Source organism: Eleginops maclovinus, chromosome 1 (assembly GCF_036324505.1).
Source record: "Eleginops maclovinus isolate JMC-PN-2008 ecotype Puerto Natales chromosome 1, JC_Emac_rtc_rv5, whole genome shotgun sequence".
In the NCBI taxonomy this organism is placed as follows: Eukaryota; Metazoa; Chordata; class Actinopteri; order Perciformes; family Eleginopidae; genus Eleginops; species Eleginops maclovinus.
This window is the reverse complement of record NC_086349.1, coordinates 24,540,450-24,559,485: the sequence shown is the minus strand read 5'-3', so window position 1 is coordinate 24,559,485 and position 19,036 is coordinate 24,540,450. Positions and strand designations below refer to the sequence as shown.

The following is a 19,036-nucleotide window of genomic DNA, read 5'->3' as shown; positions in this document are numbered from 1 at the left end:
TGATAAACAATCTATCTTAAAACATTTCAAAACCACTAAAACAAACTCAAGTTCATAAATCAATAGGCATAGCGGCTGTGTGTAATAATTCACTAACGTGGTTGTAAAATGAATGCAGTCACAGCGGGGGAAGAGCCATACTGCACTGCCTCCCTCTGAAAATGGAAGTAACACATTCATTCGTGCTCTGAGAGAAAGAAGAAAAGTGGGGGTTAGAGAAGAGTGGTTGTCCGTTTCCTGCTTTCAGTTGATGTGTGCGCAGAACAGAGAAGAGAAACTTCCTTGACTCTAGAGCTCAGTATTCTGACAGTGAACAGAGGACGACTGTCTTTTTGTTTGTTTATTTAAATGCTGTGCACATTGACTTGAGATAAGCTGGGATATTTATCATCATGAGCCGTGGATCTAAAACTAAAACGGAGAGCGCCAGGAGCTCTCTGCTGAGCCAACAGGAGAATGAGAAGTGTGAGGATATCATGGGCAGAAGGTGTGCTGTAAGTTGAAGCAAACTGAGGAAGGGGGGGGGGGGGTCCTACCTGCTGTATATGTCTTGACTTTTGTACTTCCTGATAAAGTATTTGTCGTACAAGTAAAAAGGTGTAGCCGTCCAAGATAATACAGGTTATTCTGGTTGTTCCATATGATCATGTTGCCTCAGCCCTTAAGGCTCTTGGATATCCTGAGTTTGTGCCCTGTTGACTTTATAAGTCTTATGTAATCAAGTTTGTTAGAATTCCAGTCCTGTTTGGACATATGTTGCCTTCAAAAGGCTGTACATGCAGTTTCAAATGGATTGCTGACATTAGGTCATCAAAAAAGAGGAGGTAGCTGTAGCAGGAAATGGTGGCTGAGCCATTTCCTCCTCTGGTGTCAGAATTAGAATCTGATGTTGTTTAGTCTTACAGTAGAGCAGAAGTTGGCTTTGTTCCTGACTTTGTTTAGGCCCTTGAAGTAAGCACTGTCAGTGTGAACCACAACACATTGCCTCCAGCTGCACAGTTCTCTTATATGCTATCTGTGCATGCAAATCAATAGCAGCACAGCACTTTAAAATATGTTGTTTGAGTGCACACAAGTAAGTGGATCCTCACCACATATTTACATGACCTGCAATAAAACGGTGTCCTATCAGATCTGATCGGTTTTGTAATGCATGTTTTATCTGTGTGTGTTTAGTCCATGGCCACTGCAGTCGCTCAGCTGTTCATGGCTCTGCCTAACAGCCCCTCTGTGTGGAGCCTGCAACACACTGGAGTCGTGTGCTTCGTCAAAGACAACCTTCAGCGCTCCTACTTCATACGGTTATTTGATCTGAAGGTAAACTCACATTAATAGGTGTCATTTATGCTGGGGAATCTGGGGACAGCACTACATGAAATGGCCAATTTAGTCCCAAACACTTTTTAAACGTGTAACTTGTTTAAACATTTCTGAATTTCTTTTATTGAAGAAAGTATAGATGGACATCATGCATTATATACACACAAAACATGACATCAGGGGTACATAGGTACAGATACACATTAACATGAAAGTGTAAAATAAAGAAATAAAGAAAGGAAGAAAAACAAAAGGTTATATTTCATGTAAAGTATTTATCAAGTAGTGGTGTCATATTGTTGTGAATACATGTCTGGTTTTTCTTTTTAGAAAAATATTCAAACCGTGATAAAATAAATGATTTGTTCTATTCAGATTCTTGGGTGTATATCTGGGGACCCAAGAGGTGCAATTTGGACATGTGACACATTTAATATTAATGAACTTTAAATAGAAAACAGAAAAGCAAACATGGCTTCCGATTTTTAGCAGCAGGGCCCAGGTGCTGCACCAAAATATAAAATAATGTAAGCTATAAATATTTCCCCCTCTGCCTACGGAAAACAGATGAGAAACTTTTACATATTATTGACTCAGTTTCTTTTTATCTAAGTTTATTATCATGCTTTTGTTTTTAGTAGCTATATGCTGTTGAGTTGGGTTTGCAACATTGAAAAGCAAAGCCATGTCTGCAGACGTCTTGAGGTGTACGTTACTAGTGCATTGCGTTTGGGGGGCTTTCAAAAAACTGGGTCAAGATCGCTCACATCTTTCCTGAGTATTATTGAATGACTTAAATATTCAACATGTTTTTTTTCACAGATGGGGAAGATGGTTTGGCAGCAGGAGATATACAACCAATTAGTTTACTCCTCACCACAGCCGTTCTTTCACACCTTCGCTGCGGATGTAAGCAAACCCTCATTTGACCTTTTTTCTCCTTATGATGAGTGGCCCTGCAAACGTTCTCTCTTTCTTGTTGTCGAAACACAATGATTCCTTGTTCATTCCTTACTCTCCACGCAGGACTGCCAAGTGGGACTGAACTTTGCGACGCAGCAGGAAGCAGAAGACTTCCAATATGCTGTGGAGGAGAAAATCAACCAGAGAAACACTCGTCAAGGTCAGTTAGGTCACAGTCCCCGCTTTCATGTGTATTTATAGCATGCAATTAATACCAATATGTTTATATGTTATTGGGATTATTTATTGGTTGCACTATGGTCCTGGAAAATAAAAACTATAATCAATTTTAATGAAGTTATTTTTGCAATAATTGGATCAAAAAGCCATAAATCAAACATTAAATATTTTCAGATTATTATTGAAAATATAGGAAATGCTAATAAATTGATTAAAAAAAATGTGGATAAATATGTTTTACTCAATTCATTTAACAAAAAGTAATTATGAGAGATGTTAAAGCCCAATAAAAGCATTGTTTTGATTTGTTAACATGTCACACAATCTCACCTGCTTGTTTTTGACAGATAGGAAACAGCGTCCCCCGCCACCAAGTGGTAAGATAGCGCTGCATTCTACATCTGCATTACTTCATTTACATATGTAGCACACAATAAACTATTTCCTTCATGTTTCTTGTTTCCTGTCTCTGCAGATAGAGGAAACCTGCCTCAAGTGCCGATTGAAAAAGGTGCGTTTGACACATCTGTAACTTTCACTACCACCAATAATCAGTGCTGGAGAGTACATTTACTCAATGTTAAGCTCCTTTATACTTCCATGTTAAAAAACAAATCACTTTTTGAACATAAAAGCAGGGATTCATGTCACAGTAGAGGCACAAAATACAAATATGAACCTGAGAATTAGCATAAAAGGGCCCCTTCGAGTAAAACATCTAGAAAATAACAAGTATTCACCAGCCTATCGTCTGTCTCTCCCCCTTTAGCGTCCCCTGGGTCTCTCCACATTGCCACAGTGGATATCCAGAACCCGGACATCCATAGCTCCCGGTACCGCTCGATGCCTGCTCCTACTCTTTCCTTAGGCCTGAAAAAAGGAAAGAAGGACAAGAAGACAGGAAAGAAGGGCGCCAAACTCTCCAAAGCAGACATCGGGGCCCCCAGTGGATTTAAGTGAGTGTCTTAGCAGATGGACGTGCTGCCAGTGTCTGAGTATTTTTTTATACCATATCTTTCTTTTGTTACGCCACATTTATTTGATACCGTAAGTCACTTTAAATATTGTGACTCTGTTTCATAGTACAAGTCTACAAATAATTATGTTTAATTATATAGTCGGGATAACGCTGGTACGATACAATCTACCCGGTAATATATACAGTGAAATAATAAGCTCTTCACAAGCGACAACATTAAGCACATTATTGCATCGATAATTATAAAAAAGCAGTGATGGAAAGTAATCAAGTACTGTACCGAAAGTACAGTTTTGAGTGTTTGTAATTTACATTAAAGGTGCCATAGAATGGAAAACTGTATTCACCTTGGCATAGTTGAATAAGGAGAGTTCGGTACATTGAACTGACATACCGTGAACCTCAAACACCATTGTTTCCTCCTTCACGTGCAAATCACGAATATGCACATCACAGCGGTAAAACGGGCGAACTACAACAACCCCTGTGTGTTACGTCACACACGGTTGTCCAGCCCCAACATTTGCATACACCAGCTGCTGGAAACACTAACGCTAACACTTACCACTCCGTAACGTTGCTCTCCAATCTCCGACCAACAGGCTGTTCTTCAAATTCATCGATTTCCTCCTCCGATAAAGGCTCAAACATGTAAGGTCGGATACCAATAGCCTCCATGGTCTCACAGTTTCAAGAACTTCACTTACTTCTGTGGGCTCTGAGGCAGCCATGGATTGCTCCTTGTAAACCAGCCAATCAGAGCAGAGCTCATCATCATTATGTAAATGAGCCCCAAATAAGGCAATTCAGCTCGTTTCATTCTAGGACCAAATCATAGGGTTGTAAATGGGCCTGTGAAACCACATCTGGACATTTTTTGGATCATCCAAAGTTATATACCTTCTTTGTAGACATCAGAGAACTATTTAGAATACCAGATAGATGCACTCTATGGCACCTTTAATATTTCCATTTTATAATTCAACTCCTCTCAATTAATCTGATAACTTTGGTCACTTTATACAACAAGTAATGTATTATCTAGTTCAGTTCTATGGCTTTGGTTCTTCATTGATCCCTTGGTGAAAATGACCACTCAAAAGCATCAATAATCATGTTTTAATATCATTTAAAAAATGACTTGTAACAGTATTTCTACACTTTGGAATAATAGCTTTTATTTAGGTGAACGTTCCTCATCTTCCACTTGATGTCAGGCATGTGAACTTTGGTAAATGTAGATAGGAAATGTTTTATAATAATTGTAAAACTGTGTCTTTTCTCTTTTTCCTTCCTTCCTTCCTTCCTTCCTTCCTTCCTTCCTTCCTTCCTTCCTTCCTTCCTTCCTTCCTTCCTTCCTTCCTTCCTTCCTTCCTTCCTTCCTTCCTTCCTTCCTTCCTTCCTTCCTTCCTTCCTGTCAGGCATGTGGGTCATGTGGGCTTCGATCCGGACAACATCGACCCCGATATGTGGAAGCTGCTCTCTCAGGCCGGGATCAGTGCGGACGACATGAGTGACGAACAGACGTCGCAGATGATCTACAACGTCATCGAGCAGTCCGGAGGCATGGAGGCCGTCAAAAGGGAGGTGAACAGAGGTAAGACTCCCATTCAACTGCTCCCTTTTTCTATTTTCTGGGGTGTTATCAGTCTAATCAGACTGCAAAGGCACTTTTCTGTAAAACTTGTTGGCGGTAAAATCTGTTCTTCTGTGAATCAGAATCAGAAACAGGTTTATTGCCAAGTAGGTTTACACATACAAGGGATTTCCCACTGTGTATTTGGTGCATACTCAAACACAGTCAACACTGTGCATCACTAGTTCAGTAAAAAAAAACCTTGTAACATTAAGCAATAAAAGAACATCACAGTCACATGACTTCACGCCACCAGCGCTAAGCAAAAGGCAGCTAATGTTCGGCGTGATGACGTTTATTCAGTCACTGGTTTGGAGATTAACCAGTGGATTATTTTCGTACCTATTTTATGTCGTAGGACAAAATGTGAAAACCACTTGTGTCGAACCAGACTTTGTTTCAGGCGTCTAATCAAAAACAAAAAACGCAGAGACTTCGAGAAAAGGGAACCAGAAGTGGTAACTTTAACTTCTAGACTTTGGTTCTTTTTCTTGGTTGATGTTCCTCATTATTAATCTTACCGTCACCTCGTGCTGATGTTATTTTCTAAAACTTAAACTAAACTGTGTCTCATATCTTGTTGCATTACAGGCGGACCTCCACCGCCTCCACCTGGCAGACAGGGGCCTCTTCCTCCTGTCCCGGGCTCTGGGGCCCCGATGCCTCCACCTCCTCGAAGCCGCTCCGGCCCCCTGCCTCCTGTCCCAGGACACTCACCCCACTCATCTGCTGGACGTGGAGCCTTACCAACCCCACCTCCTTCATCAAACAGAGGCGGACCTCCACCACCACCCGCAGCTCTGCCTCACTTCCCCTCCCCACCACCCTCTCACGGCCCCCCCTCAATCCCCTCCCACAACCTGCCTCCTCCTCCGCCGCCATCCGGCCCACATCGCTCCACCGCACCTCCTCCTGTCCCATCTACACCCAACAGAGGGGGAGGTGGAGGGCCTCCTCCTCCTCCTCCTCCACCACCTCCACCTCCCTTTGGTAATGCCCCACCTCCTCCTCCTTCTTCCAGTGTAAAACCATCACCACCAGCTTCTGCATCCGGAGGAGGAGGAGGAGGAGGAGGAGGAGGAGGAGGAGGAGGAGGAGGAGGAGGAGGAGAGACCAGAGGAGCTTTGCTGGATCAGATCCGACTGGGGAAGAAGCTCAAAAATGTAAAACAAACTTAATTTTCTTTATTATTTTTGCACCAATAATTTGAACGAGGCATATTTAGACATATTCTGCTCATTTCCAGGTCCATATCACTATTTAGTATTTCTACTTTGACATGTCTCCATGGTTTAATGTTCACCCTCTGTCTGAAACCAGAGCCCAGTCTGCTCTGATTGGTTATCTGGCTGGCTCTGTTCTGATTGGTCAACCGCTCAGAGATGTCCCGCCCCTTAGTCTATCACTTCCAATGTATTGGAGCTGACCACTCACATTCACAAAAATCTATATAATAGACTACAGGAAAGGGAAACCCCCCAAAAGAACCATCGGGCCTCTTTAAAACCGTGCCTGAAATAAAAAATGAACACCTTTACGTTATTATGGGTAAAATTGCGACACGATTAACGATACCAGAGGTACTGATCATATTCGCATCGTTATTCTCGTTATCAAACAAAGACATTTTGGCAAGGTCTGTTGAACATCTACGCAGAAACACATATCTTCATTTAGAAAGAATGACACATATTTAGCCTGTAGCAAATAATCTGCCACCTGCGGTGTGAATGCTGCACTTAATGCACATGAATTACGCTCCAATTTTTTACCTCATTTTCAATTCATTTAGCAGCCTTAGTGCCTGTTCATGTGTAGCATGTGTTCCAACTCTGTCCTCTTGTCCCGTTGTGTTGCAGGTGATAGACAGTCCCGACACAGCTCCATCTACACCAGCAGACTCTGGCGAGGGCATCGTTGGTGCTCTCATGATGGTCATGCAGAAGAGGAGTAAAGCCATCCATTCCTCTGGTAAATATCACATTATCACCACTACACAGAGCTGAGAGGGCCATAAAAGAAGTCTCACATATATCTTTACATCTGTCCTCTTTTTCAGATGAAAGTGAAGACGAGGGAGGAGATGAAGACGAGGATGACGATGAGTGGGACGACTAGTTTCAGGATTTTGAACCTCGTGTAAACATTTGAATTGCAAAACTGGTACATGATTGATTAAGTTATGATTGGTTAAAGGTATAATATGCAGCATTTTCATATAAAAAAACAAAACACGTTTAGCCTCTCAATCTAAAAAGGTCCCCTCTCAATCCTCACCTATGTCAAACTGTGTGTGGCAGTGTTTGACCCTGCCGGTATTACCTCTACTCTTCTTTTTTTCGGGATGTTTCTAGGTTTAAAAAATAGCCTGTTGTGGATGTGTGCGGCGTTTACTCATTCCCAGGTTTTCAAATACAGATACCGGGACAACAGAAAGCCTTTGGCAAGTACAGAAAGTGGTGGAGAACAAGTCGTTACATCCCTGTTTGTTTTAAGGTGCTCAAGCAAACCCATGTCTTTCTCTCCACACACACGCACGCACGCACACACACACACACACACACACACACATACACACACACACTCTACACTCTATACTATATTTGTACTTTTTAATTGAATTACCGGGGTGTTATGTCTCAAGAATCTGTCAGGCTGAAAAGATCTTCCACAAAAGGACAACCTTGTGAACACAATCATCTAAAGAAAGCAGGTTTTTTTCTGAATTGAGAGCTGAGGATGTCTTTGAATTATTGGGCCTCGTGGACTTTAACGTAAAATGTATTAAAGACTACTTGAAAGAAACAGCCAGTTTTTTAATGGTATTTCATTCGACGTGTCATTTTTGATGAAGCTAAACTTGTCATGATAGAAGCTGGGACGGTGTTATTTGCATAGTTTTTCTCATGTTTCTGTTGTCCTGCCTGCTGACTACGTTATTACTTTTGGCGGAAGCTTTTGGACCTCCTCCTGCATGGATCCCACTGTTTACTATATCAGTTTTGTCATCGCCTATTTGATCCTTTTACTCTGTTTTCTCATTCGGTACAAACAAAATCCATTGCATATCTGTCGGTTCTTGGAGAGGGATCCCTCCTCTTTTCCTCATTTCTTCCATTAGTCCGCCGTTAATTGTGGGTTTCATTTTGAGGAGTTTTTTTATTTTGCACTGCATGGGTCTAAGGACAGAGTAGCTTTATGCTGTATACTCTGTAAAGCCCCCTGAGACAAATGTGTAATTTGTGATATCGATGAATAAAATGTTTACACAATGATTTTATTCTGCATAAAGTATTTATAATTTAATAAATCTAAGCTTTGATGGTTGCAGATACATATATTTTGTCAATAAAAATACAATTTGGAGCCAATTTTGATCATAAATATGCATCATTTTCAAGTGTTTTGCTGACTTCAGTTATGAAATTCACAAGACATTTAAAATAAATAGTCAGTTTTAAAGATTAGCAACAACTGTAAGTTTCATGTCCTTTTTTTTCAGTCTTTGTGTATGAGCCATACATAAATAATCATAATTATCAACAAAGCCCAGAGTAGAGCCTCGCCCAGATTGAACCTCACAGACCTATTGTAACAGAAAGCAGAAAGACAACATTTGACGTACCTAAACAAATGACAGCAGCAACATTTAACCTTTATAACCTTTGTTTGAACATTTCTGAATGAATTGTATAAATCAGAGACAGCCCTAGCAGCTTATAGTTAGGGGCGTAATTCTTGGTACTAACCGTGATACGTTTCACATTAATGTCATCACACATCCAAACAGTAGTGAGAGGTTTTAAAGGGAAACACAGTGAAGGACAGTGAACCTCTTTACCCACCAGCACATACCTTGATGCAGTGTCATGCTTACATTACACCTATCATCTTACCGGGTTTTATTTTCTAATTCGATAGTCTATAAACCTTGTTTGTGTTGCATTTTATTTTTGTCATGTACATGAAAAGTTGGATAAAAAGTGCTCTTTAAATAAAGTGTGTAACTATAAAATATTTTCAATTTATTATCAAAAGCAAATGACTATTGAATATCTGTACGTATGTACCCCTGATGTCAAGGTTTTCTGTGTATATAATGTTCCATCCATCCATCCATCTTCTCCCCCTTTTCCGTCAGGGTCGCGGAGGTAACACCTCCAGCAGAGAGCCCCAAACTTCTCTTTCCCTGGCCACATCAACCAGCTCTGACTGGGGAATTCCAAGGCGCTCCCAGGCCAGCGAAGAGATATAACCCCTCCACCTGGTCCTAGGTCTACCCCTCAGTCTTTTCCCAGCTGGACGTGCCTGGAACACCTCCCTAGGGAGGCGAACAGGTGGCATCCTCACTAGGTGCCGAAAACCACCTCAACTGGCTCCTTTCAACGCGAAGGAGTCCCTCCCGGATGACTGAACTTCTCACCTTATCCCTAAGGGAGATGCCAGCCACCCTGCGGAGAAATCCCATTTTGGCCGCTTGTATCCGCGATCTCGTTCTTTCGGTCATGACCCATCCTTCATGACCATAGGTGAGGGTAGGAACGAAGATGGCCCGGTAGACAGAGAGCTTTGCCTTCTGGCTCAGCTCTCTTTTCCTTTTATTTTTCTTCTGTGTTTCACAGGTCTAGTTACATAAATAATGGCATGTGAATGAGCAGACCGCTGTCACCGATGTTTGGTGGGTACAGCTATCAGGTAATAAAATTGTAATCACTCTGTGGTTGCCTAATGTTAGGAAGGCCAGAGCAGCACAACAATAGATCAACCCCGAGGCAAAACCTGACAATACATCTGTTGTCTTTGGATGAGATCAACAACACTGTCAAAATAACACATGAAATAAGTAAAAGACCTGCATTCAAAGGATTCCATAAATAACATTTTGTTATAAAAAATCAGGAAAAGGGTCATTCCAGAGTTGGAGGACATTTTGAAAACTTTTAAAAAATGAATCCTTTATTTTTTTGTTATGTATTTTATAAAAACAGATAGTAAAGCATCACAAAAAAATGATTTGGTCAGCTCAAGCATCAATGGTACACTTTCTATTAGATGTTTTATTTGTTGCGTGTCCCCTAGGCGGCTCCGTACAACAGCGCTCAATGGGGGCTAGAACATAGTGCTACTTTCAAGGCAAGGACACACTTAGTTATGAACCTAAAGAAAGATAGCTTTGAATTTAATTTGTATTATTGTGATAATGTGAGTAACAGGGTTGAGTGGGTAAGAGTACCACACTTGTTCTACTTTAAGAATACAATTAATATGAAAAATGAAAGAGAGGACTGAGCTTTGGTCTACCCATGGCAGTAGCACGTGGCTTGATAATGTTATTTACTCTGTGTCATGTAACTGCAGTTATTCCTCTGCCAAGGTTAAGTGGTTTGGGTAATAGGGTTGCGTGCATGTTAGGGACATACCTTCAGTTTAAAATAACTGTTATTTAAAATAGGTTAATGATTTAACAAACTGCTATGACAATTGCAAAACACATGTATTAACACAAAACATGAAAGTAAAAAGCCTGTTTTAAATGGTAAATTAGACATGCAAGTTGATCACCAAGAAGTAGGGACAAGAGACAAATCCCATTTTAGAGGGTGTTTTAGAGCTATTGATATCTTAAATAATATTTTGAAACCACTTTTTCTACAACTGATTTTAATTTTAAATGCAACTATATGTAACACAACAAATGCATGGTTTAGGCTTTTTGGCATGGATCATTTATAATTTTACAGGTGGGACAGGAAATGTACTCCAATTCTGGAATGACCCAAATAACATTTTGTTATTAGAATCAGTCAAATGTGTATTCCCAGCTAACTACTAGCAGGCTTCCTTAAGCAGTTTATTAACTCAGTGACAACGTTACAAATGCAAGCTGAAGAACGAGAGTGAGATTTGGTCACACATCGCTATATCAAATAGCATGATTCATAATGAAAATACATATACCATGCAAATGGAAATATTGTGGCAATGACGAAACAGTTGAGCACGTTTTTTTTTTTTTTTTACAATGTCCAAGATACCAGCAAGACCGGGTTAAAGGATGCTCTGAACAGAAACCAAATGGAACTACATTTAATTGAGATTAGAGGGAAAAGTGAGAGGGGTTCAGGGAATGTAGCATCCAGGGCAGTATTTAGGTTTTTAAAAAGGACAGGAGTTATATTAAGGATAAGGGTGTATACGCCATAGACGTTATACCGTGCTGGTCCACACTCCATTCCAGTAGGTGGCGGTAAATGCACCTAAAAGCTATTTGCCAACCGCCATTAAAGAAAAAGAGGAGGAAGAAGAAAAAGTAGACGAAGAAGAAATTAAAATTAGCTATCAGCTTTTGAAATGTCCTAAATAACTAACCAATTGTAATTATTTGAGGTAATATATTCTGCAACAAGGCAGAAAAAGGTTTACAAGATATACTGACTTTAAACGTTTAACAGACTTTGTTGTTGTTGCTGTTGTCAGTACGCTAACGGCTGCCTAACAGCTCAAATGTAACGTCGACACCAACAATATACGTTGAGTTCGTTACATACGTCACCATAACGGTCGGAGACACTTCTTTTGTCCAGCAGTTATTGTAAATATGGATGATTCCTCCGTGATAAACAGAGCAGTTGAAGCAGATCAATGTTATATCTGCCTCAGAACCATTGGGCAGCAAACAGTGGGTTCTCTGGAGAAATGCCAGCATGTCTTTTGCCTTCAATGTATTCTGCAATGGTCCCAGGTAAACAGACACCATCATCCCTCTCCTGCTTAATATGTCAGCCATGAATACTTTTAGCAGAATAATACTTCGCTTGAGCTGTGACAATCAGGTGTAACAATTGTCAAGATCCAAATCCTGAGTCTTTAAGTTATGTTTGAAATCTACTCTCATTGTCCCACTTTACTGTTTTAAGAAACATGTTTAAAGACAGCAGTGCAGTGACATGTTTATCCTTTTATAACTTAATAACTTGATAATACTTATGTCTATTTTTATAAATACTCTTCTGAATACATGTCTTTTCTACTGCGAATATCTATCCATCCATCCATCCATCCATCCATCCATCCATCCATCCATCCATCCATCCATCCATCCATCCATCCATCCATCCATCCATCCATCCATCCATCCATCCATCCATCCATCCATCCATCCATCCATCCATCCATCCATCCATCCATCCATCCATCCATCCATCCATCCATCCATCCATCCATCCATCCATCCATCCATCCACCCACCCACCCACCCACCTACCTACCTATCTATCCCATAATTGGGAAATTAGGGTTGTAGTTTTGTGTAGCGTAAGCTTTTTACATCACAATACCTAAAATATAAAGTGTCCCCGGGGGCTCTGACCTGATGATTGATGGAGTTCCTCTTTACCCAACGTGAAAGTGTTAAACACTATCATGTGTAAGCTAAGTTTAATGTCTTTATGCTCCGTCTTAAACCTCAGACAGCCAACACCTGCCCCATGGATCGGATCAGTTTTGGCTTTATCTGCCAGAGACGGTGTCCTGGAGGGGCCATTCAAAAGAAAGTGAGTATTTTTGAAGTGTCCTAAAGTATTTGGAAATGCATAGACACAGTTTGGGGGCTAAAAAGTGTGTGGGGCCTCTTCTGCAGATAAAAGTGAGGACAAAGAAAAAGGGAGAAGATGATCATGATGAAGAGGAGGAGAGCCAAGCTGTTACCTGTGAGGAATGTGGACGCAGCGACCGCAGGCACCGGCTGCTGGTGTGCACTCACTGTGATTCAGGGTATGGCATTGCAGTACTGGTGGTATTTTGGTTTTCATTTTCATTACCTTCAACTCCGTGAACGGCTTTAGACACATTTTCAAATCCCTCCTCCGTGGTTGTACTTATTGTTCCAGGTATCATATGGACTGCTTGACGCCACCATTAAACACAGGCCGTGAAGGCGACTGGATTTGTGCTGAGTGTGCGGTCACTCCTCAACATACAGGTACTAGCTGTGAGTTAAATTCTGAGGACTTTTTTTCAAATTCAGCACATTTTTCCTACCGGCCTGCTGTTAGTGTCATCCGTTTATCTGCACAGACTCGGGGAAAACCGTTTAGTAATGGAACAATTAATAAAATAATCATCCTGTTATGTTTTAAATAAAACAACTGTGAAATGGTGGGATAAATATAACGAATTGATCATTATTAAACGATTTCTGAATCATCTCTTCTAACGTACAGTGGGGCAAAAAAGTATTTAGTCAGCCACCAATTGTGCAAGTTCTCCCATTAAAAAAGATGAGAGAGGCCTGTAATTTTTATCATAGGTATACCTCAACTATGAGAGACAGAATGAGAAAAAAAAATCCAGGAAATCACATTGTAGGATTTTTAATGAATTAATTTTCAAATGATTGTGGAAAATAAGTATTTGGTCAATAACTAAAGTTCATCTCAATACTTTGTTATATACCCTTTGTTGGCAATGACAGAGGTCAAACGTTTTCTGTAAGTCTTCACAAGGTTTTCACACACTGTTGCTGGTATTTTGGCCCATTCCTCCATGCAGATCTCCTCTAAAGCAGTGATGTTTTGGGGCTGTCGCTGGGCAACACGGACTTTCAACTCCCTCCAAAGATTTTCAATGGGGTTGAGATCTGGAGACTGGCTAGGCCACTCCAGGACCTTGAAATGCTTCTTACGAAGCCACTCCTTCGTTGCCCTGGCGGTGTGTTTGGGATCATTGTCATGCTGAAAGACCCAGCCACGCTTCATCTTCAGTGCCCTTGCTGATGGAAGGAGGTTTTCACTCAAAATCTCACGATACATGGTCCCATTCATTCTTTCCTTTACACGGATCAGTCGTCCTGGTCCCTTTGCAGAAAAACAGCCCCAAAGCATGATGTTTCCACCCCCATGCTTCACAGTAGGTATGGTGTTCTTTGGATGCAACTCTGCATTCTTTCTCCTCCAAACACGACGAGTTGAGTTTTTACCAAAAAGTTCCATTTTGGTTTCATCTGACCATATGACATTCTCCCAACCCTCTTCTGGATCATCCAAATGCCCTCTAGCAAACTTCAGACGGGCCTGGACATGTACTGGCTTAAGCAGGGGGACACGTCTGGAACTGCAGGATGTAAGTCCCTGGCGGCGTAGTGTGTTACTGATGGTAGCCTCCGTTACTTTGGTCCCAGCTCTCTGCAGGTCATTCACTAGGTCCCCCCGTGTGGTTCTGGGATTTTTGCTCACCGTTCTTGTGATCATTTTGACCCCACGGGGTGAGATCTTGCGTGGAGCCCCAGATCGAGGGAGATTAGCAGTGGTCTTGTATGTCTTCCATTTTCTAATAATTGCTCCCACAGTTGATTTCTTCACACCAAGCTGCTTACCTATTGCAGATTCAGTTTTCCCAGCCTGGTGCAGGTCTACAATTTTGTCTCTGGTCTCCTTTGACAGCTCTTTGGTCTTGGCCATAGTGGAGTTTGGAGTATGACTGTTTGAGGTTGTGGACAGGTGTCTTTTATACTGATAACGAGTTCAAAAAGGTGCCATTAATACAGGTAATGAGTGGAGGACAGAGGAGCCTCTTAAAGAAGAAGTTACAGGTCTGTGAGAGCCAGAAATCTTGCTTGTTTGTAGGTGACCAAATACTTATTTTACCGAGGAATTGAACAATTAATTCATTAAAAATCCTACAATGTGATTTCCTGGATTTTTTTTTCTCATTCTGTCTCTCATAGTTGAAGTGTACCTATGATGAAAATTACAGGCCTCTCTCATCTGTTTAAATGGGAGAACTTGCACAATTGGTGGCTGACTAAATACTTTTTTGCCCCACTGTATCTCTTATAATTTGACACAGCAACATTTCCAAAAGGTGTAAATGTTCAAACAAAGGCTTTAATATGTGGAAATACTAAACTAAAGATACAACTATAGAAGGTTTTGCCTATACTGCAGGCATTTTGGTAGTTAATAATGGTGGTGGTGGACTATTGAATCCACATGACATAGGGAAAAATCCACATAAAAGTGCTTAAGTAATAAAAGTATAGTATTTCATAGATTTGTCCCTCTGCAGAGGACTCCGTGGTGGAAGTGGAGATCAGTGATGGAGAACTAACAGACCTCCTAGCTGAAGCAGACGAATCTGAATCTACAGGCAGTCGTCTTCGGCCCTCCACCATAAATCGCTCCAGCAGCTCCACGGAACGACGACACAGCGAGAGGGTCCAGAGCAGAGCAGACCCTCTTCCTCTGCCCCAAACCTCCTGGGTCGGTAACAACATTACACAGAGAGCAATAGAGTACAATCTGAGTGTCTTGAGAGCCTCATCTCAGTGAAATACTAACTAGGTACTAAAACAGAATTCACTTGTTGAAATAGGGGTTTATTTATGCATTTGCTTATCATCTCATAGAGGCAACCTCACATAGCTTTAATTTAAATGTTACATTCTATCGTTTTGTTCTTGTTTCTCAGCATGTACCTAAATACCTGTTACGGGCATCGAAGGCTGCAGTCACAACAGAGGAAGAAGCTGCACTTCACAGTGCAACCAGCAGTGCTTCAGACAGTAAGTTATCAAGTTTTAGTTACATTCCCCTTAAATGTAAGAGTTGGTGCTTTCTGTTATAGTTCATATATCTGCTTTTTGTCTGTTTTACAGAGGTAAACACAAGAAAAAGAAAGAGGCATGCAACCTGAGCTCCTGACATCAAGAAGAGTTGACTGCCTGGTATAGGTGCTCCTGTCAGAAAAGACCACATGGTGGCAGCATTGTGTTCCAAACATGAACTGACCAAAAACCTGACTTCTGGTGTTGCTTTTAACAGTGATGATGTTTGCTATTGTTTTAAAGGCACGTTTTTTTGTGCTCACAGTTGCTTTGTCACAGCTGGCATAGTGTGGATGGAGATACAGTAGATTGTAGGTGAACCTTGAACAAATAAAGTATTTGAGGCAACACAAAGGTCTGAGACTCCTTCACATTGTTCCTCATCCCTCCTCCCTCAGCAGCACTGAACCATCGCTTAGCAACAGCATCCTCCGCCTCATTTCAACTCAGGATCTCGTCCCGCTGAACGAGAGAGAGGAGGCAGCTTCAGTCAGACACACACATCTGATGTTTAGGTTCATCTGAAACCATCCTTTCATGTTTAAAATCAATCATGTGTCGGATTGGACGCCTTTAAATCCTAAATAGATTGTAAAAATAAAAAAATGCAATGAAAAATATATCCATGAGTTCCCTGACAATAAAGAAAATAAAGCTCATTTTCGTCTCTGTTGATGAATTTGTGTTTATTTGTAGTATTATCAGCCTGTGTTATGATTCAGTGGGCGGGTACTTGACAACCCTGCAGCTCATCTTGCCCTACTTTCTCCCTTAACAATGCACAGGATAAAACAAAAATGTTCACCTTAATTTGCCAGCGATTTCTGAAATGGAACAAAAATGACACTGAATTGTGTGTGAAACCAAGTGAACACAATAAAGCACACAAAGTTCCTGGTTTATCTTCACTGAGACAACCACCTCTTAGGATCACTGGACTTATTTTCACTATTAAAAAACTGCTAAATTGTTAAAAATGATGTTATGCTGCGACAAAGGGTGACAGACAAAGGATGGAGGGGTACAGGCTAACTGCTTTGCTTAGCTTAGCTTGTTCCTCTGTTAACTTAAGATCCAGATGAAAACAATTAAACAAAATATAAAACATGGGTCTTATCCACAGACGTGTGGAACTGTAACTGGGTAAGCATTAGAGATATTTTAAAATTTGAAGCAGGGGGATTGTTAGCCTAGCTTAGCTTAGCCGCTACATTTTGACCTTTGATCAGAGCCATGTGTAGTTTTTATGCTAGGCTAAGCTAAGCTAATGTCTCATAGCTGTGGTTTTATATTAAATGACAGACATGAGAGTCGTATCAATCTTTTTGTAGCCTATAATTCAAAAGTAAATCAGCACAATAAAGCAAGATTTCTTTATTTATTTTTTTGTGATATTTTCAACCGAATAATTTAAGTAGTAGGTCAGGTGCCTTACTTTTCTTACACCTGGTGGCAAGGATTCGGATTGCCTTTGGTCATTTGAATATTTGATACTAGCTGACACAGTGAAACAAATTAAGTTCCCATGTCTATGTTCCAGCTTTGACCGAGGACTCACCCCATCCACTCTGAATGGGATCCTGTCACAGTTTCCCTCACAGGAATCACTGACAGGAACAACAAACTGCAGAGTGGATATGGAGCTGGGCCAACGCTGACGGGCTTTGGGCTGTAAATCCTGCAACTCCTTAAGCAATTAGGCTTACCCTAACACGATTTACACACAATGGAGCCAAGGTCAAAACTCCTAATGACTCGCTGCTCCAGGGCGTGTGTTTTTAAAGATTGACATGCTAAGTGATAATGTGCTAATGAGTGGATCACAAATACTGAATTTGTTGTGTCAATTCCACATGTGAGGGCTTTAAATGTATTACCTGCACTTATTGAAAACCACTTTAAAGAGGTATTTTGACTTTGACTTGGGGAAATACGGGAAGAAGATCGATACCCCTCGTGTCTCTATACAAAATATGATGCTAAAGGTCATTAGCCACTTAGCTTAGCTGGAATCAAAGGGGAACAGCTTGGCTTTGTTGAAAAGTATAATATTTTTAAATGATTTATTTTAACACAGCGTTAAGCCTAACCAGACTTGTTGTTTCCCCCTGCTTCCAGTCTTTGTGCTAAGCTACACTAACTACCTGCTGGTTCTAGTTCATGGTATGAACAGTGATAGCATTCTTCCCAATCTTTTAGAAAGTGAATTTGAATATCTCGCCAACATTTTCCTGAAATATCCTGCAGAAGTCTTGCTTTGGTTTTAGTTGAACATCCTCTACTTATTAGAGAACCTTGAACACATATGTAGATGCATTAAAAGCATGGTAACCCTTCCCTTCCACCATCAACTTATTTTGCTGATGCAGGGGAACTGATGCTGAAGTTCTATTACCACCAGCTGCAGAGAAGCACTGTGCCCGAGGCATTAGCGACATGGGCTAATGTGCACTTGCGGGGCTGCTAAATAAGTCAGCAGTGATGTTAGCATGACTGCAAACAGCTTCTTGTAATGTGGGGTTTCAAACTCACAAAGGTCATGTGTCAGTGGCTTTTGAATATGACCCAGAATGCAAATTGAGAATATTATTTATTAAAATGAGCATTATTTTCACAACATGCAGTATCCTTTTTCTTCAGTGGTTGCCAACATATTTGCTTTGGATACAAACTATGTCGACTGGTTAATGGTTTGTCAGGTATAAGCAGTTTAAACTTAGCTGTTTAAATGGTTATATTCTTAGAGATATAATTGTAAAATAATGCACATTAAAAACAGTCAAGGGGAAAATCAGGGAAAATATCCATTATTTGGGCCTGAAGACATGATTTGTTCTGCTTTCCTATTCATTTCAATCTCTTGTTACCCTCTTTGGAGGTATCTAACCCCCAGTAACCATGAAGGTAATGTTAGTTAGTGAAGGATATCTCACTTTTCTAGTCCCTACAAAAGCTCCAGTGTACAAAAATCTCCATTTGCAGTTTTGAGGTGGATAATATCAAGTTTAAGGAGAGCCTGGCTTGCTGTTTCCACCTGTTTGCAATGTTTATGCTAAGCTAAGGTAACCAACTGCTAATAGATAGATATTGTGGTTTCAATCCTTTCAAGAAAGCAAATAAGCACCCAAGTTTCCAACTATTCCTCTAAAATCTGTCGAAGTGATAAATATTATCATATAAATACTAGAATAAAAATGTCAGTATGTCTGTGATGTACAGTATATGGCACTCACACATCTCCACTAGTGTGAGCCGAAGACTGTATTTATGGGCGCAGCAGTCTTGTGGCAAGATTAAAATGAATTTTAAAAAGACATGGGAATATATTACACTTGGTATAAGTTGGTGCTGAGAA

General features: G+C 40.7%; 2 protein-coding genes across 5 annotated transcripts; both read left to right on the top strand.

The window, feature by feature from the left end:
* The first annotated feature begins 219 nt into the window (after positions 1–219).
* LOC134868392 (actin nucleation-promoting factor WAS-like) lies at positions 220–8,353 on the top strand. 3 transcript variants are annotated; one of them, XM_063889501.1, is made up of 12 exons: positions 220–494; positions 1,177–1,317; positions 2,143–2,229; positions 2,347–2,443; positions 2,811–2,840; positions 2,939–2,974; positions 3,233–3,419; positions 4,864–5,039; positions 5,670–6,020; positions 6,189–6,241; positions 6,938–7,049; positions 7,138–8,353. In XM_063889501.1, exons 1-12 carry the CDS (start codon positions 393–395, stop codon positions 7,194–7,196), a joined length of 1,431 nt encoding a protein of 476 aa, XP_063745571.1. In that variant the 5' UTR covers positions 220–392; the 3' UTR covers positions 7,197–8,353. The 3 variants fall into 3 exon arrangements, with proteins under 3 accessions (XP_063745571.1, XP_063745564.1, XP_063745554.1); XM_063889494.1 differs by having other exon boundaries at positions 6,177–6,241; XM_063889484.1 differs by having other exon boundaries at positions 5,670–6,241.
* Positions 8,354–11,371: 3,018 nt separating this feature from the next.
* Positions 11,372–16,314, top strand: LOC134881384 (PHD and RING finger domain-containing protein 1-like). Of its 2 annotated transcripts, none has more exons than XM_063908717.1 (7): positions 11,372–11,820; positions 12,548–12,631; positions 12,718–12,851; positions 12,968–13,059; positions 15,144–15,337; positions 15,546–15,639; positions 15,733–16,314. In XM_063908717.1, the coding sequence occupies exons 1-7, from the start codon at positions 11,677–11,679 to the stop codon at positions 15,768–15,770; spliced, it is 780 nt and encodes a 259-aa protein (XP_063764787.1). In that variant the 5' UTR covers positions 11,372–11,676; the 3' UTR covers positions 15,771–16,314. The 2 variants fall into 2 exon arrangements, with proteins under 2 accessions (XP_063764787.1, XP_063764874.1); XM_063908804.1 differs by having other exon boundaries at positions 11,374–11,465.
* The last annotated feature ends 2,722 nt before the right edge of the window (positions 16,315–19,036 follow it).

What these genes read in the sequence shown, in the direction of transcription:
- LOC134868392 (XM_063889484.1), top strand. Translation starts at nt 393, where the DNA reads ATGAGCCGTGGATCTAAAACTAAAACGGAGAGCGCCAGGAGCTCTCTG. An exon ending in TACGGTTATTTGATCTGAAG is followed by an intron (nt 1,318 to 2,142) that starts GTAAACTCACAT and finishes TTTTTTTCACAG; the next exon opens with ATGGGGAAGATGGTTTGGCA. An exon ending in GCGTCCCCCGCCACCAAGTG is followed by an intron (nt 2,841 to 2,938) that starts GTAAGATAGCGC and finishes CTGTCTCTGCAG; the next exon opens with ATAGAGGAAACCTGCCTCAA.
- LOC134881384 (XM_063908717.1), top strand. Translation starts at nt 11,677, where the DNA reads ATGGATGATTCCTCCGTGATAAACAGAGCAGTTGAAGCAGATCAATGT. An exon ending in TGCACTCACTGTGATTCAGG is followed by an intron (nt 12,852 to 12,967) that starts GTATGGCATTGC and finishes TTATTGTTCCAG; the next exon opens with GTATCATATGGACTGCTTGA. An exon ending in GGTCACTCCTCAACATACAG is followed by an intron (nt 13,060 to 15,143) that starts GTACTAGCTGTG and finishes GTCCCTCTGCAG; the next exon opens with AGGACTCCGTGGTGGAAGTG.